Here is a 26,764-nt window from a genome sequence, read left to right as displayed (position 1 = left end):
GCGAGAGGAAGAATTAGAGTGGATGAAAAAGAAGATAAAAGCTTTTTGGTTTTGCATAACCTGCATGAACGCCGCAGCAGCAAGGGAGGATGGAGGGCTCTGTGTGTGTGTGTGTGTGTGTGTGTGTGTGTGTGTGTGTGTGTGTGTGTGTGTGTGGATTGCAGGGCTGGTACCCAAGATGGGAGGGAAAGTGTGAGGCTGGGGATATGTCTGGGCACACACACAAGTTCACTTGAGGACACGCACACATGCATGCACTTACACACACTTGATTAGGAGAGCAATCCTGCTCTATTTTGTTGATTAGTCTGAGGGTTTTTCCAGCTCAATGGTTTCTCTGTGTTATATTTCCTCTGCTACCATTGAGTAAAACAAAAAAGCTTTGCAAAAACAATGAAACAAGGGTATCTATTGCAAGTGATTGTAGGGGTAATTTCAGTTTTTTTTCTTCTTCTTCTTCTTTCTCCAAGTTGGGTAGTTAAACAGGGTGTGGTGCTACATGAGTTTGTGTGTGGCACTCGGAGCAGATATTGTTATCAAAGCCCTCCGCTGTGCCATACGCTGTTCATATGGAAGAAATAAAGGTGCGTCATGGAGAGAAACGCAAGAAATGGGGTGCTTGTTTTGATACGCTATGTTTCCACGGTAACACAGAGGGGTCACAGTATTCTGGCAAAAAGGCCGGGAAACTCTATGGTGCCTGTTGATGATCAAAACCTACTTTTTCACAAAGATCTCTGGGATGGTTTAACTGCTTGTTGTGGGATTTTTAGCAAACTAAACTAGGAACATGTTAATAAACAATATTTTTTGTTGTCATTTTCAGTAGAAATCACTGATAACCCTACCGTACACCAGTGGTTAGAAGCCAGACTGTGGGGTGGGCCCCCTTGGTGGGTCATAGAGAGAAAAACATGCAGTGAATCAAAGCTGAAAGGTTAGGATTTGTGTAGTAAATATGCCAAATCGAATGCTGATGCTGATATTGACCTTAATTTCACTAAAATTCAACTTGGATGTTTTTTTAATTGTTAATGATTGATAAAAATGTGGTGTGCGTGGCATGAACTTGGCTTTGCAGGAGAGGCGTGCCAGAAAATGTTAACAAACCTCTGCTGTAGTTACCTGAAAACAGGAGATTATTACGTGACACCAAATACTGGACTTCAGGTGGGTATACAAATAAACAATAACAAAATAAATATTTGTGCTGCCACAACACGTACTGGTGTCATTCAACAGCTGTACAGAGTTCTTCCTGCAAAATAGATTGGATTACACAGAAGTCTATGTTAAAATGAGCAGAGTATGCTTTCAGGCCTGGCTACGTTGTTATTGACTACAGCTTCAGAATCACAACTTCAAGTTTCAAGAAACCCAAGATGACAACAGCCAAAGCACTCCAGAGTCTCAATTCAAGTCTGCAAATCGATGCAGTCTTTTATATGTAATCTATCTATAAAACCAAAAAATTGTACTCAAAACTATTTGAGCAATTTGAGACCAAAAACTCAGGAAGAATTTGTTGAGGTTATAAATCAAATAAGCAACAGAGTCATTTTTCCATGGACTTCTTTTGCAAACAGATGTAGCTCTCTGGTGGCTTTTCAGATTGTCTTTTAGACACAGTCTATCCAGTAATGAGATCATTGTTTAATTTCAGTTCATTTTATTTATCTGGAAGTTGGTTCCACAGAAGACGGGCCTGAAACCTGAGGGCTCTGCCTCCTGTTCTACTTTTAAATACTCTAGGAACTACAAGTAAACCCGCAGTGAAGAGCTCCTTGTGATATGGTACTATGAGGTCATTAAGATAAGATTGGGCCTGATTTTTCAAGACCTTGTATAAGAGAAGCAGGATTTTAACTTCAATGCTGGATTTAACAGGGAGCCAGTGTCTTTAAGACATTCCTGCAGTTTAACTAATGGATGTGTGTCATCTAAGGGAAGCATGTATAATGTAAACAGAATTGTTCCTAGCACTGAACCCTGTGGAACTCCAAAATTAACCTTAGTGTGTGAAGAAGACTCTTCATTTACATGAACAAACTGGAGTCTAATCATATCTATCATAGATATGACTCAAATCACTGCAGTGCAGTACCTGTAAAATCTACAGCATGCTCTTCTAATATAACATCATTGTCGACAGTATCGAACACTGCATTGAGGTCTAGCAGGACAAGCACAGAGATGAGTCCACTGTCAGAGGCCATAAGAAGATCATTTGTAACCTTCACTAAAGCTGTTTCTGTGCTGTGATGGGCTCTGAAACCTGACTGAAACTCTTCAAATAAGCCATTCCTCTGATCTGTTAGCTGTTTGACCACTACTCTTTCAAGAATTTTTGGGATAAATTGGGTCAAGTGATGGCTTTTTAAGCAACTGTTTACTTAAAAAGACTGCCAGCTTGAAGGCCCTCGGAATGTAACACATTTATAGAGATTGATCATCTTTAAGACTGAAGCATTAATTAATGGTAGGACTTCTTTGAGCAGTCTTGTGGGAATGGGAATATCCACATTGATGGTTTGGAAGGAGTAATTACTAAAGTTAATCCAGAAAGATCAAAAGTCTAATTAAATATCAGTGGTATTAAAAGTAGCTGTAGTAGAAGAAGTTCATGAAATCATTACTAGTTAATGTTAAAGGAAATAAGATCATTACTTGGGTGCTGTGCTTATTACTAAATGTTTAGAGTTGCTAGTAGATTTTATTATCTCTGGTAGTCTTTATGCAGAGCCAAGTTAATCAGCTGTCGGCGATAGTTTTTACAAAACGGAATTTTACAAATTTATTTTCAAATGTCCCAACAGGGGACAGCATAAAGAGAAACTCCTCTCAGATTTAAAAATCACTGCAACATAGTGGCACATTCTGCAGTGTCTGAGTCCTAGACTGTGAGTGTTTGCTTTAAAAAGTGACTTGAGTCTGTGTTTGTGATGTGTTTACATGACTCGTCTACCTCGTATATTTATGGCACGGCATTCATCTCGAGACCTGTTGGAGCGTGCGAGCGTTTCCATCCATTACGAAATCCCGGACTGTTCCACTGAGTCAGAAACAAAAACACAAAACAAACAGCTGAACAATAGCATGTACAGCAATTACGGTCTTAATATGTGGTTTCAGTAAACACAACAAATCCTGGAGACACAAACCACAGCTGAGAGCCAAAAATCTAAAACAATGCACAGATTCAGGACTTTGTGTCAGTGATTGAAGCTGGCTGTCTGTCCCATCCAGCTTTCCCTGCAATGTGCTATCTCATACTGCAATTAGAGCTGGACGAAGACTTGCAAGAGATACCTCAAAGCATGCATGGAAGTGTACTGTTTGTACTGTTTGCTTATCCCATGTAGAACAGTGACTGTGGGGGTAAAGGCCGCAGCTCCCTGGTTCTCTCCAGCTGGCTGGGCAGTGGGTGCGGTGCTTCTCTCTCTACCCACCACCTGGCACTCGGGAGGCTATGTCTAGGAAAGAGACCTGTGCCAGGCCTCAATTATGGGGGGAATAATCCAGGACACACTGAAGCAATTACAGGCCCATATAAATCAATATACTTTGGGTTAAAAAGTGATCTGCTCCCAACACTCTGGAGAGACTCTGACTCAGCTGGCCTTTGATTTTTCAGAGAGAGAGTGGAGGAGTTTCTCTTGAGTACAGGAATGATGCTGTTGAGGTTTCAACTGTCACTCAAGAAGTCAGGTGAAACACACCGTAAAGCAGAGAAGAACAATACAACTTATTTGAAACCATGGTGCATGTAGTAATAGTTGCTGTGATTTTCATGTGACATGAAATAAATGGAAAAAACAGCATAAACAAACACGCTTGCTGTATTCTCAAAGAGAATAGTAGCAAGGTTGTCAGTGAAGGAGAAACAGTGGGTTGTGTTAAGGCTGAGGAAGCTTACAGAATCAAAATCCTCCAACAGAAGCTGTGGCAGCAGAGCACAAAACACTGTCAGTGCTGAGCCTCCTTAGCACTACCATACTACCATCTACTGGTTGAAGAAGACCATTGACAGCATACTGGAAATCATATGTCTGATAACTGAGTAGAGTAAGAATAAACTGAAAGCTACTACGCCATTTCTGGAGAAATTACAGCGGGATTGTTCCTGTGCTCAAAAGCAAGATTTGATAAGGAAACTTTCTAGAATGCTGCTATGGTCAAAGACAAGCTTCTCCATTCTAGCTTTGCATGTTCTGCCACTAGAAAGGACGAAATCGTTTTTCCTTTTTTGCAACAAACTGTGAAAATAATTTAAAAAACGGTCAAACAAACATGTATACAACTGTACATAATGCAATCAAGCGCTTCAGAATTTGAACAGGGACTAAAGGTGTTGGACCAGTTAGGTAGTGATGCACAATATCACACTTCCTCCACCAAAAGCTGTTAGCCTATCAGTGGAGCAAACAGCATAGCATTCCTTGCGTCTTCTCCACACGTTGATCCTATGATCCAACTGCCGCAGGAAGAATCTGGAGTCATGTCTGGAGCCAGACGGTGAAAGGACAGTTATGGCAGGCCTCCTAGCAGCCCTATAGATTGGCTATGTGCAGTCTGTTCCTGATTGTGTGGGTAGAGAGGCGTTGGCCATATCATCTTGCAAACGTTGAATGCTCTAGAAGACTACCTACCTTTTTGTGGTGTTGTCTTCTTGGAAAGCCAACTTCGCAGACTTTCTCTGACATCCCCGGTTAAATGGAACTTGACCTTAAATTTGGAGACGGCTGCATTCAAATAATCCTGCAACTTGGTTTTGCAGAACACCTGTTTGTTTGCCGGTTAAAGTTAAGAGTAGGATATGTTAGCATTGACTGTTCCATTAACATTAGTTGGCTAGTTAGCAATACTTAAGTGTAAAATCTCCTTATATAATGATATTTTTTCTAAAAACTGCAAGTTTCACATTGTTTCACAAAGCTGACATATTTTCATTACATTAAGCTGAACTAGTAACAGATACTGAAGGGCCTGACAGCATTCCAGGAGACGCAGCCTCCATCTTTGGCACGACTGCTCCTTCCCCACCACTGTATGTCATGTTGCTTGGGAGAATTTGGTCATTTTTCAGGAACTTTGTTTAACCTTTTTTTTTAAATAGAGATTTTGCACACATAGGACCCCTTACCACGTGACATTAACTAGTCAGCCATTTTGGATGTCTAATAATCCTGAAATATAGTGGAAAAACCTACTAAACATGATAAGCTGTGGCAACTATGTGTAAACAAACAAGTGTATACTCTCTCAGAGGAAGTAAAATACCTTCTTGAAAGGCATCTTGCTGGTTATGTGGAGAAACTTGGGAAGGGAGGGCTGAAGATGGATGTTAACTTACCGCCTCCGAGTGTTTACTGATGCTGTGAAGTGTAACCCTGGCATTCTCCCTGTCATCATGCCACACAATTTATATCATTATGTTATCAACAACCACTCAAGGCCTACAAAAGTTTGAATGCTTATCAGAGTCTTGTGTCAAGATGGACAACAAACTTCTGTCACTGGATTTTTATTATATTTTGATATTGACACGTCTCTATGCATAATTCCTTACATTGTCAATGAGTCAGCGTAGGTCATTTGTGATATATGACAGTGATACTGAGGTGAAATGTTGAGCATATCCATAACTTTCCATCAGTAAGTGCTGCTGCTAGCTTCTGTTTGCTGTTATTGATTGCTGTTACTTAAGCTTTTTTTTTAAGTGGATCTAATAGGAGCAGTCTCAGGGAGCAAATACACTCTCGTGATGTGAGAATGTATTCAAACTGTTGATCAGAGGGAAATTAGTTTAAATGTTTTAGGATGCTGTAAACTAAGTTACTGGCATAAGGTTAGCCTGTTACATTATGCTGTTGTTTAGCAATCTCCTGTTGGCTGTCCAGAGATGGGAGGGTTGCATGTCTGATCTGCTGAAAATAACTAAGTGTGATAATATCGAGATTAAATAAGCATGTACATGTAAGATTTCTTATCTTAGAACCCTAACTTCAGTTCAGGAGGGAGGCTTCAGGTAAGGAGGGAGAGGATGAGATAGAGATGAGAAGGCGAGAGTAGTGTTGAAGGAGGCCGATGAAAAAGATGAGAAAGAAAAAAAACTAGAAAGAGATAATGAAAATATAAATGTAAAAATTTTAAATGATCAAATATTGTTTGAAAGAGATACGTGCACGGCGCTAATGCATTAACAAGCTAACCGCGCTAACGCGTTGACACTGTGCAACCCCACGCATGGGGCGATCCATGCTAACTCGCTAATGGAGATTTGCCGTGTGAAGGCGGTTATGGCGTTAACGTCATTTTAACAAGATTAATGCTGACAACACTAGTTTTTTCGTATTCTTCTATCTGAATCAACAGGGAAGTGATTAAAAAAAGGTTAGCTTTCTGTCTTTGATGATTACTGCACCCAGCCACGCAGCAGAATAAAGGGATTGTGAAGAGGAAAAAGTAGTAATAATATCTATGCAAACAATGTATTAGCCAGTATATGTGATCGCTACTGCTTATCACGTCCAATAATAAGATTAAATTCTATTAATTAAAATATTATTTCATGCAATTTAAAAGCATTTATTTATTTCACTGTTTAAGTGTATAATGGTTTAATATGGCATGCCAAGAGTGACCAAATAAAAAAGACAAGCAATTCAATAAATAATTTAGTAAATGTGTCATTTATTAATCACAATTGAAAATAAATATTATAATAAATAATTTTGTAAATATATTGTTAATTCATTAAAACTTAATTTCCTTTAAATTAAAGCCATATTTTATTATTTCAATTAAGTATATCATGTTTCCTGTATGGGCATCAACAATGCCAAAATGAAAATAGCTAAAAATACATTATTAAATAATTATCTATGTTTGTCAATAGTTTGTTAATTTTGGAAACACATATATAAATCATCTATGAACTTACTTTTTTGCCAACAACATATTTACTGAATAAATCCCCACTGGCAGCATTAAAAGTCTTTATAAAACGGACAAGGTATCAAAAGAAAATTATGCTTGAAGCATTTCAGGGCACCGTTTCAAAATCACTGACGGCTATTTATAGATAGATCATCAGATGACACCAACACTTAAGTCAAATCAGTTTTCTCTGAATAACTTAAGAGAAAGAAAAAGCGTTTCTTTACCTTTGACAAAATAATTTTCAAAGTATTTTTTTTTCTGTTGTAGCTAAGGTAGAGAACCATTTCTTCATATTGGGCTTATTAGCCATTTTCTACGTTACAGGAATAACTGTCCTTGCCAACAAACATATTTCTAAAAACTTTGTTTGATTCAGTGAGATAATATAATTAACTGGGTACAAACCTTTTTTTTTTGCGCCTGTCCCGTTTGGCTCTTTTGCCATCAGAATTATTGTCTAAAGGCGAAGAAAGATGCCCAATGGATTTACTTTACCAAATGGACCATCCCAGCCTTGCCGTAATGGTCTATTTGATTCACCTTTTATTGTTTATTTTATTTTATTTTATTTTCACGTGTTAAATACGGGACAGACTTGACTGGGGAAAAGAAAGTGGAGAAAGAAAGGGAAAGAAAAACAGCGGGGAAGAGGGACGGGGATAAAGGGCAAAAAACAACAAAATAAGCAGACAAAAAATACATATATCGATCACCTGGATCACCTGTTGAGAAAGAAAAAAGAGAAAAGCAGAAAAAAAAGAGCAACATAATAAACAACATCACGATGATTTATGGGAATGTAACAGTAAAAACTAAATATTAAACATTATTGTGCAGCACGTAAGATCGACAGCGCACAGTGTGCTTTGAGGTAGGAGCCAAAAAGGGTGTAGTTAGTGTGTGTGAGTCCCCGTGTGTACACCTGTGAGCATGAGCGCGCTTGTATTTAAAAGGTTCCTTCATGTAATGATCTGCTAGAGGATGTGGGGAGCCACAGCCCAGTCCTCCAGGGCATGAAGCAGGTATGGAGGAGATCAAGACTCCAGACATCCAGAGGCCCTCAGAACACAAGAGACCAAGGAAGACCAACAGAGGGGCAGCTGCGCCACCATCCCAGAAAGAGCTGAGGAGAGTCCCAGATGAGGGGTCACTCAGCAGCCGCGGAGCAGAAGCCAGGGGGGTTGCAGTGACGTGCCCGTGAGCTCCGCCGGCAGCCAGCTGTGCCAGAGTGACCGAGCCCCAGGCCGAGAGGCCGAGGGCACCCCACCCCCGAAGTGGCCCAAGCGAGCCCCAGGCTCCAGGCCCCAACAAGCAGCCACCAAGGAGTGAGCCGGTGGGTACCCGGACGCCCATCCCCAGACACAAAGAACCACTAACGCACCGATGTCTGAGGGCGTCTGCCACTGGCAGGGGAAGTGGTGGGGTGAGATAAACCTCCATACCTTGGAGGGCCTGAGATGTCCCTAGAGAGGTGGCGTCTGATACCCGACCTGACATATAGACACAGACATACAGGCACACACAGATGCAAACATCCATTCCCACCCTCATGCTCTCATGTGCAATTACTCAACGCTCACCCAACATGGAGACAGACATAAAGAGACACTGTACACACAATCACACTCCTCAAGCGTACTCTAAGCCACAGGTCTAGGTACCCTTTCCCCCGGAGGGGGAAACTGCACCCAGACCCAGGTAGTGTTACCCTTTTCCCTGGGGTGGAGAGAAGCAGACTGCCCTGGCCTGGCAGCAGCAGGGAGGCCCCACATTCCAGACCCCAGTCGGACGGCCAACTCCTCCCAGCCCCCCTGCTCCAGCAGGCCGCAGAGAACGGGGGGGGTGTGAAGACTCCAAACCTCCCTCCGCCTGCTCATATGTATTGTTGATGCATGTGTGTTCTAAGGTGCATTTAAAACCCAGGAGGGCATGGAGCTACCTGCCAGAGAGCAGCAGGTAAGCGCATAGCCCCTCCTGATAGCCCTCAATGTCTACATGTATTTAAAATTGAGAGGTGGGCAACGACGCCAGGGGGGAGGTTGTACACCCTGATGGGTACAAACCTAATATAAAAAGTTTAGGGTCAGAAATTTGCATTAAAATTATATACTGAATAAAAACTATGATTTTTTAATGTCTTGAATGAAGGTAGGCTGTTATAGACAAGTACGACCCATCTGAAAATTAGGAAATAAGGAAACGAGGGTGAAAAAGTTGAGAAGACAACCAAGAGAAGGGGAGGAATCATATATGATGGCTGTGGTAGACTCCTGCCTCTATGGATCTGGTGATTAGGTTCTGTTCTTGTGCTGCCATGATCAGAGCCTCCGTGTTGTCCTCTACTGTACTTATAGGATTTCTTGATGTCAGCTACTTCCTCCTATCTGTTAATAGTACATCCCATGCAGGGATGAAGTTCGTCTGTGGTCACCATTTATTTTCAGTTGGCTGAGGCACTCTTGGAGCAGCTCGTCTTGGGACAGAGGGATGTCATCTTCCTGATGTATTCTATCTCCTCCTGTAGCCAGCTTATGAGTACATATGTATTGATATCTAGGACTGTTGAGCTGGTCTCTCAGTAACGGTACAGTGAGATTAAATAAACAAGGAAAAACTATTTTTTTGAAGAATTCTTCGTATTTGCTCCTGAGAATCACATATTGTTTGTGTGTGATTCTTACTCTGAATCTGAATAAGTACGCGGGGCCACTGTGTGCGGTAAGACCAACTCTTTACTTCCTGTATTACCGTCTCCCGGCATGCATTGCCAGTGCGTAACACGTAATTACACAATCAAACAATGAACACATACTGCCCATACAACAAATGTACCAGAGACAATTATGAATACACCACATCTCCCCTTTTAAACAAAAGTAGAATATTACTTTTCTCAGGACAGAACTTTCGACCAGACTACCTTTTGATTCTTTCTTTTTCTCTTTTTCAAAGCCATACAAGAACATCTGGCAAACAATCTGCATTACATTTTAACCTTTTGTTTTTGACAACTCTTTTAGATTTATTTTACTGTGCTCTACAAAATCATTATAACACAGTTATATAACAACAACTCTTTTTTTCTCTTACAGATCTAACTTTTTAGGTTTAACTATTGCCCTCCCTGACTTGGTTCTGACAACATCAGTGTTAACAGGTGTAGCAGGGATCACACTGGGTGTTTGAGGCTTCTGCAACACAGGCACATTAGTAGGTTCATGCACTGGTGAACTTAAAGGAATCAAATTACGCCTCACAGTCCCTTGTGGTAACTCCACTGTGTATGATCGGGGTGTAGAGTGATTTTGGATAACAGTGCCTGCAGTTTTGACATCAGTCACCCAAAATTGCTCTCCTGGGGACAGGCTGCATAAAGGTTTTGCACGGTGGCGCCTGTTGAAGTTTGCCATGTCCATCATCCTCTTCTCCCTTTCCTTTTGAGCGAGCAGTGCGTCGTCCGGCAGTGTAGGCTCCAGCTGTGATGGAAGTATCGGCAGTGTGGTTCGCAGACGTCTGCCCATTAAAAGCTCTGCGGGGCTGTATCCGGACTGCAGTGGTGTAGCTCTATAGGCAAGAAGAGCTAGATAAGGATCAGCTGCTTTTTTCAGAAGATTTTTTACAGTCTGCACAGCACGTTCTGCTTCTCCATTACTTTGCGGAAACTTGGGGCTGCTTGTGATGTGTTTAAAGCCGTATGCTGCCGCGAAGTCTGTAAAGGTTTGACCTGAATACTGCGGCCCATTATCAGACATGAGGACCTCTGGGATGCCATGACGGGCAAAGAAAGATTTCAGGTGAGTAATGACATCGATTGATTTTGTTCTGTTTAACAAAGCAATCTCAACAAATCTAGAGTGATAGTCAACAGCGAGAAGGTAAGTTTCCCTCCCAGCTCGAAAAGATCTGTGCCCACTCTCTGCCATGGGCGGGCAGGGTATTCTGTTGGCATGAGTGGCTCACTGTTATTGTGTCTTTCTTGAATACACGTTTTGCACTTGAGCACCATCTCAGAGATTTGTTGACTCAGCCCGGGCCACCACACTGTTTGGTGTGCACGAGCTTTACATTTTACAACACCTTGGTGTCCTTCGTGTAGTTTTTCCAGCACCTCGTTTCTCATTGCTGAAGGAATGACAAACCGTGTGTCTTTTAGCAAAAGCCCGTCTTCAACAGTGAGCGTGGCTTGGTCAGGCCAGTAATTTCGCAGTAAAGGCTCTTGTTTTGCATGTTCTGGCCAGCCTTCGGTGCACATGTCCATGACGCGAGCACACACACTGTTGCTTTTCAGTTGTTCCTTCAGTGTTTGCATATATGATGAACTGACAGCCATGTTTGCCACAATACTGTTCACATATATGTCTGTGCTTTCCATCAGCTCTTTGTCTGACATGTTCATTGGTTTTTTCAGGGGTGAGCGGGACAAAGTATCTGATTTCCCTGGGGCGTACTGCACAGTGTACGAGTAACGCATGAGTCTCATTCTGAATCGCTGGATCCTGGGTGGCAAGAGATCCAGAGCTTGTCCTCCCAGTAAGGAAACGAGAGGTTTGTGGTCCGTTTCGAGACAAAAATGTTTACCAATCAGGTAAATCACGAAAATGCTCACATGCCCATGTAGACGCCAGTGCCTCTTTTTCCACTTGTGCGTATCGTTGTTCTGTGGGAGAAAGGGACCTCGAAGCATACGCCACTGGTCGCCATCCTTCTTCCCACAGCTGCAAAAGAACGCCTCCGAGACCATAGAATGAAGCATCTGCTGATACTTTAATGTCTCTGTTGGGGTCATACATTGCGAGCACTTGGGGTGGGGTCAGGGCATCTCGTAATGTTTTGAAAGCTCTCGCTTGGTCAGTTCCCCAGTACCATGTGTTCTTTTTGGAAAGAAGATCTCGCAGGGCTTTGTTTTTTTCAGCTAAATGGGGGATGAACTTGCCCACTTGATTCACCATGCCCAGAAAACTGCGCAACTCTGACACATTAGTTGGCTCTGTCATTTCTGTAATTGCCTCCATTTTCTTCGGGTCAGGACTGATTCCTGTATCCGCTATGATGTGACCCAAGAAAGCAACCTTGCTCTGGGAGAGCTCGCATTTTTCAACATTCAGCGTTATGCCTGCTTTTTCCAATCTTTGCAGTGTAGCATGGAGATGGGAATCATGCTCCTGATGGTTACATCCCCACACCAACACATCATCAATGTGACACACCACTCCTTCGAGACCCTCGATGACCTCCACCATCATGCGCTGTAAGTGTTCGGGCGCTGAGTTGATCCCAAACGGTAGGCGGTTAAAATGGAACCGCCCAAAGGGTGTGATGAAGGTGGTGAGTTTGGCAGACTCATCGGACAGAGGAATCTGCCAGAAGCCCATGTTGGCATCCAGTTTGCTAAACACTTTGGCTCCTGCAAGCATTCCGAGACTTTGTTCAACCGATGGCAGCACATATTTTTCCCTGCACACATACTCATTTAGTCCAGTAAAGTCTACACAAAGTCTCAGCCTAGGGCTGTTTTTCTTTGGAACAACAACCATGCCGGCACACCAATCCGTTGGTTCCTCAACTCGGGTAATGACACCAAGCTCTTCCATTCGTTGGAGTTCCTCCTTTACTCTTCCCATTAGAGGCAGAGGAAGCGAAGTTTTGAGCGAGTATGGCACAGCGTTCGGTTTGAGTTTAATGTGATAGGCTCGCTGCACTTTCCCTAGACCATTGCAAAGTTTAGGGTAAGTAGTCGTCAGAGTGTCCATTGAAACCGCGTCAACTCGCACCAGCAGGCCAAGAGCCGTGATGGCGGGCAGGCCTAGCAGTGCAGTGCTCAGGTTTCTTACAACATAGACCTTCTCTGTTGTCTGTTTTGCTCCGTAGTTGAGCTGTAGCTTTGTAAAACCTGCAATGTCCAGTGGTGTTTTTCCAGGGCCTAACAAAGGTTTTTCTGGCTGCTGGAGAACTGGTCTGTGTTCGTTAGCAAAAATCTTTGATAAGTCCGAGTCAGCTATTACAGTCACATCTGCTCCAGTATCCAGTTTGAAAGTGATTTTTGCATCTTTCACTTGTATGATGGCTGTCCACGCCTGGCCATCACTGGAAACTGAGCCTAGGAAGAAACCTTGCTCCTCTTCCTCCTCAATACTTTGCACTGTCTTGCTTTGTCTGCAGACGAGCTGGTAGTGACCTTTTTTCCCGCATAAATGACATTTTGCATCATTTGCTGGGCACTCGGGTTTCGGATGTGGAGAGCCTCCGCACTTCTAGCATTTATTACTTTGTCTCTTGTTATATTGCTGTTGTGTTTTGACAGTTTTATTTTTGAACATGTTGAACTTTGTTTTGTCGTGCTTTTGTATCACTCTGTCAACTGTTTTCGCATTTACTTGCATTACGTTTGTTTCACTTCTCAAAGCTGACTGTTGCTTTTTGATTTCTTCTGACTGCCTGGCCATATTTATAGCTTTATCCAAGTCCAAGTCTTTTTCCATCTGCATGCGCTCAGACAGTCTCGTGTCGGCCAAGCCCACTACTATTCTGTCTCTTATCAGCTCATCGTGGAGCGGTCCGTAGTTACAGTGCTCTGCTAATGCATGCAAGGCAGTCATGAATGCATCAACAGTCTCATTCGGCTCTTGTTTGTGCATATTGAAACGTGCGCACTCATAAACAACATTTTTCCTGACAGTGAAAAAGTTGTGGAAGCTGTCTCTCACTTTAGCATAGTCCCGCTGGTCTACATCACTTTAGTCCTCTCAGGACGTCATCCGCTTCGTCTCCCATACAATATATGAGAGTGTTCACTTGATTTTCCTCCGAGTTCGCAGACAGATTACTTGCCTGACGGAATCTCTCGAAGCGACGGACCCATCTTGTCCATTCGTGTGGTTTAGAAAAATCAAAGGGCTCCGGTGGTTGGATGCTAAACGTAGCGCTGGGAGTGCTAGCCGCGGTGCTAACTCCTGCCCTCGGACGATCATCTGCGTCGTCATTCGGCATTTCGTTTCCACCTTCCCCTTCTCCTCACACTCGGCAGATGTATGGAGTCTCACAAGTCACACAGCACTTCTGACACCATGTGTGATTCTTACTCTGAATCTGAATAAGTACGCGGGGCCACTGTGTGCGGTAAGACCAACTCTTTACTTCCTGTATTACCGTCTCCCGGCATGCATTGCCAGTGCGTAACACGTAATTACACAATCAAACAATGAACACATACTGCCCATACAACAAATGTACCAGAGACACGGAGCTCCGCTTTTGCCTCCGCGAACACATCGGACTACAAACATGCACATTACCAACTCCGGAAGACGATCAAAGCAGCCAAACGTGAGTACAGGGACAGGATGGAGCAACAGTTTGACAACCCTCGGAGTATGTGGCAGGGACTAAACATGATCGCAGACTTTAGAGGGAAAACCAGCACACCGCAGACCACAGCCTCTCTGTGTGAGGATCTAAACGTATTCTACGCTAGATTCGACACAGCGAACACCATGAGACCGGACAGTGTGCGCACCCCGGATGACGTCAGTGCGCACACTGTGTCTGAGGAGGATGTGCGGAAGTGCTTCAGGAAGGTGAACGCGCGCAAAGCTACTGGTCCGGACGGGATTCCCGGCCACGTCCTCAAGTCATGCGCGGCTCAGCTGGCTGGAGTGTATACACACATCTTCAACCTTTCCCTCTCTCTGTCTGTAGTCCCAGCCTGCTTCAAAATGGCCACCATCGTCCCTGTACCCAAATCCTCCACCATTTCCTCATTGAACGACTGGCGACCTGTAGCCCTGACCCCCATCGTGAGCAAATGCTTCGAGAAGCTGGTCAGGGACTTCGTTTGCTCTGCGCTACCCGACTCACTGGACCCTCTACAATTCGCATACCGCCACAACAGGTCCACTGATGATGCCATAGCCCTGACACTACATACTGCCCTGTCACACCTGGAGAAGAGAGACACGTATGTGAGAATGCTGTTTGTAGATTACAGCTCAGCATTCAACACCATCGTTCCCTCGAAGCTGGACAGGAAACTGTAGGATCTAGGACTGAGCAGCTCCCTCTGCAGCTGGATCCTTAACTTCCTGACTGACAGACGCCAAGTAGTCAGGCTGGGCAGCATCACCTCATCCCCCATCACACTGAACACTGGTGCTCCACAGGGGTGTGTACTGAGCCCTCTCCTGTACTCACTCTACACCTACGACTGCACGGCCACTAGAAACTCCAACATCATTGTGAAGTTTGCGGATGACACTACAGTGGTGGGTCTTATCACCAACGGTGATGAGACGGCCTACAGGGAGGAGGTCAGCGCCCTGACCCACTGGTGTCAAGACAACCATCTCACCCTCAACGTCACAAAGACAAAGGAGTTGATAGTGGACTTCCGGAGGTGCAGAGAAGTACACACCCCCATCACCATCAACGGCGCTGCTGTGGAGAGAGTGAGCAGCTTCCGCTTCCTTGGTGTACATCTGGCCGAGGATCTCACGTGGTCGGTACACACAAACAAAACAGTGAAGAAGGCGCAGCAGTGCCTCTTCTTTCTCAGGAGACTGAAAAGATTCGGCATGAGCCCCCGCATCCTCAGGACCTTCTATTGCTGTGCCATTGAGAGCATCCTCACTGGATGCATCACCACCTGGTACGGCAACAGCACCGCTTACAACCGCAAAGCTCTCCAGAGAGTGGTGCAGTATGCTGAAAGAATAATTGGAGGTGAGCTTCCCTCCCTCCAGGACATCTACAGGAAGCGGTGCCTGAGGAAAGCGGGGAGGATCATCAAGGACTCCAGTCACCCCAGTCATAAACTCTTCGGACTACTTCCATCAGGAAGGAGGTTCTGCAGCATCCGGTCCTGTACCAGCAGACTGAGAGACAGCTTTTTATATCAGGCCATCAGACTGCTGAACACTTCATAGACACCTCACCCACATTCAACAACATTATGCACTCCACACTGTATATAAATGCCACTTGTTTTGCACATGTCTCAACTACCAACCTCTGTATATTTTATATATTTTATTTTATTGTTTAATCTATTTAATTTGTAAAATATGTATACACACACACACACACGTAAAAAAACAAAAAAACAAAAACATATTTAGTATACACATCCAGTAATGCATACACTCTTATATTGTACATATATTTATTACACTCAGATCTAGCCATTCTTATATTTTGCTTGTTTTACGTTATTGTATTTTTGCACAACTCTGTTGCTTGTGAAGCTCGCACACAAGAATTTCACTCGCATGTACTGTACCAGTGTACCTGCACATGTGACGTGACAATAAAAGTGATTTGATTTGATTTGATTTGATTTGACAATTATGAATACACCACAGTTTGGATACAGTTCCTTAAAACGCCTCTAGAGGGCAGCGATCAGCCATCGTGTGATCCTGACATGCACAGGCGAAGAAGACGGACATGTTAGCTTTGTAAGAAGCAGAAGAAGAAAATCGCAAGTTTTGTAGGTTTATCATACATGTGCTTCTGTCACCGAACGTAACAGAAGATGTGTCCTAGCAGGTCGTATGAGAAGACACAAAACAGCAACAGACTGACGCTACTGAGTAATAACCAGCAAAACTTAATGTGTTGAGTACGCCTGCGCGTTTCTACCAGATCGTCGAGCCGCCCTTCCTCCCCGGCAACTTGCACCGCAGGGTCCGGCGGACTGCAACTCACAACAACCCCGAGTTGATTTGCTTATTCGCTTGAGCGCTTTTTGAGACAACATGGAGAGCCCACGACATGTTAATAACGGTAAGCTAACGTGAGTGTAAAGATTTATCTGTCGCAACGAGTTATTGGCTTTTCTTTTTGTGTGTGTGCGCCCGATTTTGAACATGGCGTACCCCGCTCTGAGATGGCGGTAGCGTTGTGCTACGTTACAGCGCCAGGGAGCTGCTGCGTGCGGTGGTTAGTGGAGGGAGCTCAGCGTCAGCGAAGATAGTTATCTAACAACGCTTTCGGTTATTTTATGACTGCATGCTTCAATGTAGCGGGCAGGGGCGGTTAACTAGCAGCAGGGGGTTGGCATCAGTTAGTGCTAATTTCGGTTGCTAACTGTAACAGCGACAGATGCTGCCTTCGGGGGCTTTAACCAGAGTAGCGAAGCGTTATGACAGCTAATGTATGAAAGTCGAATAAACATTAAATATATCATGAGGAACGCCGTTTATATATTGTTATTCAAAAGAAAAATAGTGTGTTGATGTGTACATGTACTTTTACAGTCCCTAAGTTTTCCTCATTAGAGAGCCCGGGCTATCACAGCCGTATTTACCATCTGGTTGAGGCGCTCATGTCTGGTGTATCATAATTACGACGCTCTTGTTAGCCTGTGAATGTATCTAGGGGGTAGCCGTATCAGAGAGCCTAAACTCCCAGTGCCTAGACCCACCTGAGGACCCTGTTGTGCCAAAGTGTGGCAGATATTTCTGTTTCGTTGTTGTTGTTGTATTGTTTATTTATTTTCTGATATCTTTACTTAAAGGAATTATATATAAAATAAAGAAATCATCTTTGTCTGCTTTATTGTATCTATATTTATAATAAATCTAGTTCTTTTGGTTTGTTTATACAACTGTGATGTTAAACCTGTTGAAATTTCTGCTGTCCTCTTGGCCAGATCTCTCTTGAAAGAGATTTTTAATATTAATGAGACATTTAACCTGGATCTACCTTGCAACAGGAAAATTCTTACTGGCTCTCAGTGACTTCACATCATTAATGAGCAATATGTTTGACGTATGTTGACAGACTAACAACATTTTAAATTCCCATGCTCGTTTTTTGGCACATACCCCAAATCACTTTTTGGAAGACGATCGCTTTTGACACAACACACCAAAGCTCTCAATTGCAAACTTAGTGAGATTCACTTCAGTTGTACGTCACTGTGTAAAAGTTTTGAGCCACCTCTCATTACTTTGTATATTTCTCCCAAATCCAGACTTTCTTGTAATTCTTTGTGATAGTTTGAACTATTGATCAACTGTTCTTGATCAGTAGTTCTCCAGACTTTCTGAAGATCTTTAAAGCTCTTGTTTGGACATTGGGTGCTTTTCTTTTACAGTCCAGTCCTTGTACCTGACAGCATTTTTAAAAAAATTTTTATTTTGAGCTATTATGAATTATTCCAGCACAAGAAAGGCTTCTAACTCAAGGGATGAACCAGTGTTTCATCTATACTTAAGAGGCTATTTAGCAAATAACTAATTCAGTCACTTTTACTAGCAGCCAGTGACATAAACACATCAGTAGTTCACAGTGATAACACAGTGTGACAACATAAAATAGTAAGTCCTGAAGAAACAGGAAGAAAATCCTGCAAAGGCCTGACAATAGATGCACCTTGCTCATCAGATGATCCATCTGCTCTTCACCTCAGTGGAAGGTTGGTTGTTGAGAAGTCATTCTTAATGAAGGGAAGGGCTGAGGTATGCTAAATCACCATGTAATGCCATCTAGAAGACATCTGATTGGGAGATGCCTCATTTTTAATCATGAAAAATGATCCCAAACACAGTGATGTGCACACTATCGGTCATGGATTGGCCTCAGACAGGCCGTGAGTTTGGATTGCAACATTATTGGAGCAATGTGGGATCATTTAAAGATGGCTGACATCCAAAGAAGAGCTTTTAACGTCCTCCAAGAAGCCTGGAGAACTAATCCTGAAGACTAAAGAAATGACAAGGAATCTTCTCTGAGACAGTTCAGGATGTGTTGAAGAATAAAGGCGATACCAGTTTACCAAATGCTCACGTTCAGGCTTGTACCAACTAGGGCTGGGCTATATCATACCGTTCACTGTAACACCGGTGTAATTTTGGGCAACGATAGGAAAATGAAATATCGCGATAGAATATGGGTAAAACGCGCATGCGCAGTGCCTATGTTTACATACGCACATGGCGGCGACGCAGAATGAGAAGAGCGAAAGTGGAAAGAACCAGAATGTGTTTGTAAAAATGCTGCAACTTTAGTGGTGTGGAACTGGTTTAGCTTTCGTCCGTCAGACACACAACAAAGCACTATTTTTGGTAGAGTATGCTAGCGGGCCGTCGTTATTACCGTGTTGTTTGGAAAATACGGCACACTTAAAATCAATCCTTTGATTTTTCTGAAAATCGTCAGTGCCCCTTATAATCCCGTGTGCCTTATGTGTGAATTTTGGTTGTGTTTACTGACCTCGAAACGATTTTATGTGGTACACGGCGCTCGAAAATCTGTCAAATGTTTCAGTACGACTTTGCTAAGTTACGAAGTCGCACCGCTTGATGGATTGTCGGAGCATTACGGCTATCGTAGGCAGGAGCCTCGCGGAGTGATACTACTGTGCTTCAACATAATATTACCGTATTGTGTGTGTATAACCTCTTTTTAAGTTTTGTGGATATTCTACATGGTTATGCTGAGGATATGTCGGCCAATTTCCACTGGAAATGCCTTTTGGTTAAACTGTCAGCAAGGAATTTGCACTGTTAAATTTTTATATAACTTTAATGCACATAAAAAAAACAGCTGCTTGTTTAAGTGAAAATACATTGATGGGGTTTTTTGCACTAATAAAGTTGTGGAGTTGTAAAGTATTTTGTCTAGTGTCAATTATATCGTCAGTTATATCGTTATCGCAAATTTTCAAATGTATATCGTGATAAATATTTTTGGTCATATCGCCCTGCTCTAGTACCAACTCTTATTTTGTCTCATGTATATATATATATATATATATATATATATATATATATATATATATATTTCTATTTATGTTTGCACATGTTTCAACAAATCACTATTTCCCTTTTTCCTGCCAAAATGTAAACAAATGAGGGGTGACTTGTTTTTTTTTTTTGTTTTTTTTTCACAGCACTGTATATAATGTGTTACTTCATGTGAATGCAGTTGACCTTGATTCAGTGATCTTCAGCATTTATGGCCTTTCATTCATGTGGAAAGTGGAAATAGACTCCGCTGTCTCTCTTTCTCTCTGTGTTTGCATAACAGCGTTAGAGTTGCACCTCGTCTGATCTGTTTTTGTCAAACAATTAGTGTAACGGCCAGTGGAGAGCACAACATTAATCTAGTGCAACCTTACGCCTCCACCCTGTTATAACCACTAATCCACACGAAGTGGTCAGCATCATCGTGTTTTACTTCACTTTAAGAGTTCCCTTCACAGGTGGAAAACTATTCTGGCTATGCCCCAAGCTTCTAACTTCTTTTCTTTGTAACGGAGCAGGATTTCTATCTGGGACCACTTTAACCACAGCCTTCAACATCTGCTCCTTCATCCCCTCCGGGACTTAATCCACTTTCAATCTTGAGCACAGAGTGCAGAGATATTTCGTCATAAAGTCAAAACAGTTGCTTTTTCACATTCTCTTGATAGTTTGTTTATTTTGAAAGGCTCCAGAATAATTTAATTTACAATGAGTAACTTTTTAAATATTGTACAAATATTTTCCAGATCCACCTCTCCTGTTGCCATCTCTTCGCCTCTTCATACCTCCTCTGCGCCTGGTATCTGCGGCCATGTGGCACGTCGTGCAGAGGGGAAGCGTACACGACTACGGGATGGTGGAGGAGTTCATCAGCACGGTCATAGAAATCGTGCCTGACCTGCTGAACGCAGATCAGAAAGCTCAGCTCCTCCTGGGACTCAGAGCACGGGTAAGTCCCTCTTGTGGAAGAGTGGCTGCCATAGGCGAGGTTTAGAGGAATCTTTGGGGCACTTGATTGAAGTCACTGGAGACTAACAGCTCTTTAGAGATCAACACCATCACCTATCTTTCTGAATTGCATTCTTTCTAAGAAGAGTGGAAACAGTGTTACTTGTGCTGTGCTGTAGCAATGTACAGTACAAAAACTATTGCTTGTGTAACATTAAAGCATGCAGACCAGTTCTAGTAGCTTCCCTAAATAAAACTGAGTGAGTTCACCAGATGATGAAGTGCTGCATGGTGAGAGAACTGGAGATTTTTTGGGTTGGGGGACTCTAAAATGTATCTCTTTAATTGTTATGTAGTTGTACAGCTGTTCATTTTTACATTATAGTCATGTATAATACTGATAATGATCATTTTTTGAAATCCTTCCCAAACATGGAGCACAGGTCAATCCTGTGTGTGTGTGTGTGTGTGTGTGTGTGTGTGTGTGTGTGTGTGTGTGTGTGTGTGTGTGTGTGGTGTGTGTGTGTGTGTGTGTGTGTGTGTGTGTGTGTGTGTGTGTGTGTGTGTGTGTGTGTGTTGTTTTTAGTAATGGTTACAGTAATCAGGGAAATGCGGTGTGCTGACTGTTTGCTGCCTTGTTTAATCAGGCCTGTTCTAAGCCAGGAGAGTCCCTGCTGTAGTTGGACTTTGTTAATGTTTTTTTAATTAATAAAATCTTGTTTCAGGTTGTTCTTGAATTGTGTCGGGCCGAGCAGATAACGGACAGGGAAACCATCGAGATGCACCTGAACAGGATCAAGGCCCTCGTGTCGACTTGGGCAGCACAGGTTAGATCCTTTAAAAGAAAAACAAGTGTCCTGTAGGCCAGCAGCCTTGTCATATTTTCCCTCCAATTATTTATTTTTTTTTCTTTTTCTTCCTAAATTGCAGCTTGTGATTTTTTCTTTTTGATTTTTTTTTTTCCAGCCGTCTTTTGCAGATGTTGAGTTTCCAGAGTCCAACTTTGTGGATCAGGTTGAATTGTTGTTGAAGGATCCTGAAGAGAAGGACAAGTTCTTCCAGGTTTGCAACATCATGTGCTGTCAAACTCATGTATCCTATCTAATAATAGAGAAACAGAATATATAATACACATTTTTTTCCACCCTCAGCATGTTTTCCCTACTGACTTTGGGCCTGAATATGACGGTGCTATTCAGGTTTTAATGCTGGACTTCCTGTCCAGATTGGAGAAGCTTCTTCCAGTTCCAGATATTCAACAGGTACTAGAATGAGTGTGGCAAAGTGGCCTTTCCAGCACTATTCAACTTCCCTAAATAAGTCCAGTTTGCATTAAAAAATTACAAATTTTCCAAGTAATCTTCCAAGTCAGAAGATGGTTTATGGTGAATTTTTGTCCTTGGCTTCCTTTTTATTTCCTTTTATTTGTATTTTTTGCATTTCTTCTCTAGACTGCATCCATGCTCAGTGCTGTCCCTTCAGCTCTGGAGGAGTGTGCACACTCAGTTCCTGACCTGCAGCACCTAAAAACTGTTCTGCAATATCACACAACACTGGGACATTTCGACTGGAGTGGTGAGTCTCGTCTTGGGTCACGAGCACATTGTTGCTGATGTAGTCTGAATGGAAGTGATGGACTGTCTACAAACACTGTCCAGCTGCTCTCTGAGCTGTAGTGATCTCTGGCATGATCTGCTCATCTCAGTTGGCATACAGTACAGCAGCAAAGTGTATTTAGAAAGAACGCAGACATGTGGAAAAGGTTAGAAGAGTTTGATTGTACTGCAGTTTATTTTCAGTTAAGTTATTTGTACAAAAAAAGTAACCTGATGAAGCATTAATGTTTCAATTTGAGAGAAGATTAAAATGTCCTCAAACCTGTTACTAAAATAATTAAAGTTTAAATGGTCCACTTTCTACTCTCTTTTACTTCTGTGGAAGAAATGTAACAAAAACTACATTTATCTCTGCTTTGCAGCATACCAACCGATAATTGGTGGTCAGAACATTTTTCTTCTTTGCTGGCTAACTAGTCTCATAACATTTGTCATAGACAGACCATTCATACCTAAAAACATCCAGCTCTTAAAAAAATTAGGTGGTAGCACTTGGCTACGCAAATGGCTACGCAAAAAACAACACCACAATCACAGAGTCTGAAACAAAGTCATACACCAAGCAGGAGGTATACCATCACTTAAAAAACAAAAAGAAATTGCAGAGTCTAGTAATATATGCAGTCAATTATATTTCTAAGGAGATTTTTTTGTTTCTTTGTTTCGTACACACAGCGTAGTGGCTTCTTTGTCATATTAACAATCTTCCAATTATATTTCGTGAATCTTTGTGTTAATCTGTGGAAAATCCTCTTGCTCTTATATTGAAAGTTCAGAAGCTGCTAACCAGTTAGCCTGAGGTCTTCTTAATTCACATTTCTGCACTGGTTGATGAACCATTTCAGTGCTGAGGTGGCCCACATAGTTTCTCCTCGTGTGGTCAAACAGCATTCAGCTCCACCATCTTGGACTGCAGTAGGCAATGGTAGTTCATTTTCGGGCAGCTAGAGGGCAGCTCTAACCAGAACATCCAGCAGGTTAAGAGCTGCTTTATGACTGCAGAGCAAACGAGGACTACAGAAGCTTCCTGAGGTCCAAGACGGTGGAGTTGTGGTCCCTCCGTGGGACTTTTATATTATCACAAGTACACTACTCACAACATTACAGGAATATTTGGACTAACACAGAATAACACCAATTCAGTTAAACTTCGGGGAAAGTTCCATCAGGTGCACTGGAGAGGCAACAGCAAGACAACCCCCAAAGAGGGAATGGTTTAGCACTTGGTGGTCACTCTATTTTTTGCTGTTTTGCTGTTTGTTTGTGTCCTTGCCATTGCTAGGAGCATGGAATGGTACCTGTAGGCCACTCAGGCTGCAGGAACCTTTTACCAGCAAAGTGATATTGTGCACAACACTACCACCAACAAACTTTTTCTTTGAGCTCTGACACTAACAAAGCTAATGGCATTCTCTTTCTCCTTCAGATGAAACTCAGGCCATTCCATCTTCATTTGGGAACTGCATCCTGTCGTCACTGTCCCTTCCTCAGCTGGAGAAGGTTGTGATCGATCCAGACCAAATACAGTTACAGCCCACATCAGAACAGCTGGAAAGCTGCATGACCGTCCAGGTGGAGGGTGAAACTGTGACGCTGCTGGACTATATCCAGATCGAACAGCCGCCCAGTTTGGTTGATGACCAAGAAGAAAATGTAATAAATGAGGAGGAAACGGAAGAAGACGCAACGCAAGAGGAATCAGGTGATGCCTTAAAGCCGGCCGCTTTTCAACCACTTAAACAAAGCAAAAGACTTGAGTTGAAGAGAAGAGCCTTAAAAGAGGATCCAGACTCAGCGACGGCTAAGAGACAAAGGAAAAAATACCCTAACAATAAAACATGTCCTGTGTGCAATAAGACTTTCCTGCGGGCTGCGGCCATGAGACGGCACCAGGAGATTCACGATGCAAACCGGGACCTTAAGTACAAGTGCACCAGCTGCGACAAACGATTCAGGGACCATTACGACATGAATAGACACACCATGCGCGTCCACGAAAGGGGGGAGATGTACAACAGCGGTAAAGAGGAAGACTCAGGGGATCCGAGCACCTCAGAGATGTCAGAAGACAGAAACTGCTCTCTGTGTGGGAAGTATTTTGCTCGCCGAGTGGACATGGAGCGGCACATGAAGTCTCACTCAGAGGATCGCCCATACAAGTGCTCTTTCTGTGAGAAGAAATTCAAGAATCCTTATGTTTTAAAGAGACACCAGAAGGAGATCTGTAAAAGCAGAGAGCAGAAGAAGGTAAAGAGGAAAGAGGTGCAGCGCCCGAATACGCAGCCAGCTTCGGAGGTGTCGATGGAGGGTAAAGTCTGTCCCATCTGCAGCAGGATCCTCCCCTGCACCGCAGACATCGCAAAGCATTTACGATCTCACTCCGAAGAGCGTCCCTTTATTTGCGTCACATGTGAGAAAGGCTTCAAATACAAAGACACGTTAAAGAAGCATCAGATTATTCACGGTCATGAGGGCATCAGAGAGGAGCAGACCAAGACGGTGGAGCAGATTTTGGCTGAAGCCGAAACTTTGACGCAGAACTGCGTGGAGACTGGAGACGCCGATAAACAGGAAAGTAATCTGGACACTCCCGCAGACACATGTGAGGAGCCCCCCGCTGTGCCTGTGCAAAAAGTGGCCAAAAAAGGCCTGAAAGTGTGCCCGGTGTGCTCTCGAGCGTTTGACAGTGTCAAAACCCTGAACAGGCACATACAGTGTCACACGGACGACCGGCCATATCACTGCGTCCACTGCAAGAAGCGCTTCAAACACATGCACGGCCTCAAGAGACATCAGATTTACGCCATCTGTCACAAGAAAACCAGTCGATTCTTGTGGAAGAAGGAGCACAGGGCGGGGCCGAGCCAAAGCGACGCGAGCAGCGCTGACCTCCAGCAAGGGGCCCCGCTGAAGATCCCAGTGTGGTGTTCAAACTGTGGCAAGCACTTTGAATACCTGTCCGCTTTGAAGGACCACCAGGAGAACGTTTGCAAGCTGGAAATGAGGGATATTATGAAATGTGATGACTGCGGGAAAGAGTTCAAGAGCATGACCATGCTCAAAGTGCACCAGAGGATCCACGATCCCCTGTACTGCAAAGAGTGTGGGAAGATCCTGGCAAACGAGGCCGCCTTTGAGAGGCACAAGCTAATGCACAGACCTATGCAGTGCACAATGTGCGACAAGACTTTCACTTTACTGAGACGCTTGAGGGAACACTACGAGAAGCAGCACAACTTCTCCGGGCCCTATCCCTGCCCACAGTGTGACAAAACCTTCATCCAGCTGTCCTACCTCGCCATTCATCAGAGAATCCATAAAGGAGAGTTCCCTTATGTTTGTAACATGTGCCCGGAGAAGTTCAGGTCCTCCAACTGTCTGACGGTGCATCAGCGGAAACACACCGGGGAGAAACCCTTCCTCTGCTGGCAGTGCGGGAAGTGCTACCGCTCAGCCTCAGAGCTCACGGTCCACATGGGAACGCACTCGGAGGAGAGGCCGTGGGCCTGCACACAGTGCGACATGGCGTATCGCACCAAGCTGCAGCTCACAAACCACGTGGAGCAAGTCCACATCGGGGTCCGGTATCCCTGCAACAGCTGCGGCAAGCAGTTCATGAAGGAGACGTCGCTGAAGAGGCACGAGCTCATCCACACAGGAGAGAGGCCGCACCAGTGCACCGTGTGCGGGAAGACCTTCCTGACCGCCAACGAGCTCAGGCTCCACAACAGGTACCACACCGGGGAGCGGCCGTACAAGTGCGAAGTGTGCGGCAAAGCCTTCATCCAGTCGGGCTACTTGAAGTCGCACATGCGGATCCACACGGGAGAGAAGCCATTTAAATGTGACATATGTGACAAAGGTTTCAGGTTGTCTTACCACATGAAGAAACACAGGCGGACTCACGCCGGGAAGCCAAAGAGCTACGTATGCGAGGAGTGCGGGTTAGCGTTCCTCCAAAAAAAATCCCTTTGTGAACACTCGCTCACTCACGAATTTAAAGTGGAGTCATCTTTCACAGAGGAAGTGAGAATAGAGTTTCAGTAGAAATCCAAATGTCTCTTTACAAGGTGCTTCACCAAAAACACTCTGGCCGGTTTCAACGGTGGTGCTTTTGTTGCTTCCTGTTCATTCTGATGTTCTGAAGAACATATCACTGATCTCTAAGACATGTGTATCAGAAACCAATGAACATTTTCAGCTTGCAAATCTTTCTGCAATAAAAAAACTTGAATTTTACCATCTCTTCTTTGTTTTTGAATGAGAAAAGTGCTTATGTTGTCTAGTAATTTGGGGTTTAGCCTTGTAGTGTGAAACATGTGGCCCTGCACCTAAGCCAACCGATGAAATAGTCCAGCTCAGTTCTATAATTATTCTATAAATTAACAGTGAAAGCGCAGTTTTTTGCACATTCTCTACTGAAACCTAGCAGTTCAATGAGTTCTCAATCTCCTCTGGATGTGTAGAAGAAGAACCATCCCCGTCATGTTAATATAGTTGCTAACGTTAAACAGT

The 26,764-nt window shown here is 43.5% G+C and overlaps 2 protein-coding genes across 2 annotated transcripts; one reads left to right on the top strand and one right to left on the bottom strand.

Moving 5' to 3' along the window:
• Positions 1 to 10,275: 10,275 nt before the first annotated feature.
• Positions 10,276 to 13,929, bottom strand: LOC112842686 (uncharacterized). Its single transcript, XM_025899840.1, has 5 exons — positions 13,767 to 13,929; positions 11,806 to 13,117; positions 11,549 to 11,657; positions 11,267 to 11,389; positions 10,276 to 10,506 (listed from the first exon to the last, which is right to left on the bottom strand). Exons 1-5 carry the CDS (start codon positions 13,927 to 13,929, stop codon positions 10,276 to 10,278), a joined length of 1,938 nt encoding a protein of 645 aa, XP_025755625.1.
• Positions 13,930 to 16,345: 2,416 nt separating this feature from the next.
• LOC100709885 (zinc finger protein 14) lies at positions 16,346 to 26,488 on the top strand. The gene is made up of 7 exons (XM_003448087.5): positions 16,346 to 16,719; positions 20,432 to 20,634; positions 21,359 to 21,460; positions 21,600 to 21,695; positions 21,785 to 21,895; positions 22,085 to 22,208; positions 23,676 to 26,488. Exons 1-7 carry the CDS (start codon positions 16,692 to 16,694, stop codon positions 26,294 to 26,296), a joined length of 3,285 nt encoding a protein of 1,094 aa, XP_003448135.1. The 5' UTR covers positions 16,346 to 16,691; the 3' UTR covers positions 26,297 to 26,488.
• Positions 26,489 to 26,764: the final 276 nt, after the last annotated feature.

Source organism: Oreochromis niloticus, linkage group LG17 (genome assembly GCF_001858045.2).
Source record: "Oreochromis niloticus isolate F11D_XX linkage group LG17, O_niloticus_UMD_NMBU, whole genome shotgun sequence".
In the NCBI taxonomy this organism is placed as follows: Eukaryota; Metazoa; Chordata; class Actinopteri; order Cichliformes; family Cichlidae; genus Oreochromis; species Oreochromis niloticus.
Note: the sequence above shows the minus strand (reverse complement) of the source record. Positions and strands in the feature narration are given on the sequence as shown.

What these genes read in the sequence shown, in the direction of transcription:
- LOC100709885 (XM_003448087.5), top strand. Translation starts at nt 16,692, where the DNA reads ATGGAGAGCCCACGACATGTTAATAACG. An exon ending in AGAAGGACAAGTTCTTCCAG is followed by an intron (nt 21,696 to 21,784) that starts GTTTGCAACATC and finishes TTCCACCCTCAG; the next exon opens with CATGTTTTCCCTACTGACTT. An exon ending in CAGTTCCAGATATTCAACAG is followed by an intron (nt 21,896 to 22,084) that starts GTACTAGAATGA and finishes TTTCTTCTCTAG; the next exon opens with ACTGCATCCATGCTCAGTGC.
- LOC112842686 (XM_025899840.1), bottom strand. Translation starts at nt 13,929, where the DNA reads ATGCCGAATGACGACGCAGATGATCGTCCGAGGGCAGGAGTTAGCACC. An exon ending in CTTTCCAAAAAGAACACATG is followed by an intron (nt 11,658 to 11,805) that starts GTACTGGGGAAC and finishes GTTCTTTTGCAG; the next exon opens with CTGTGGGAAGAAGGATGGCG. An exon ending in ACTGGCGTCTACATGGGCAT is followed by an intron (nt 11,390 to 11,548) that starts GTGAGCATTTTC and finishes TACACTGTGCAG; the next exon opens with TACGCCCCAGGGAAATCAGA.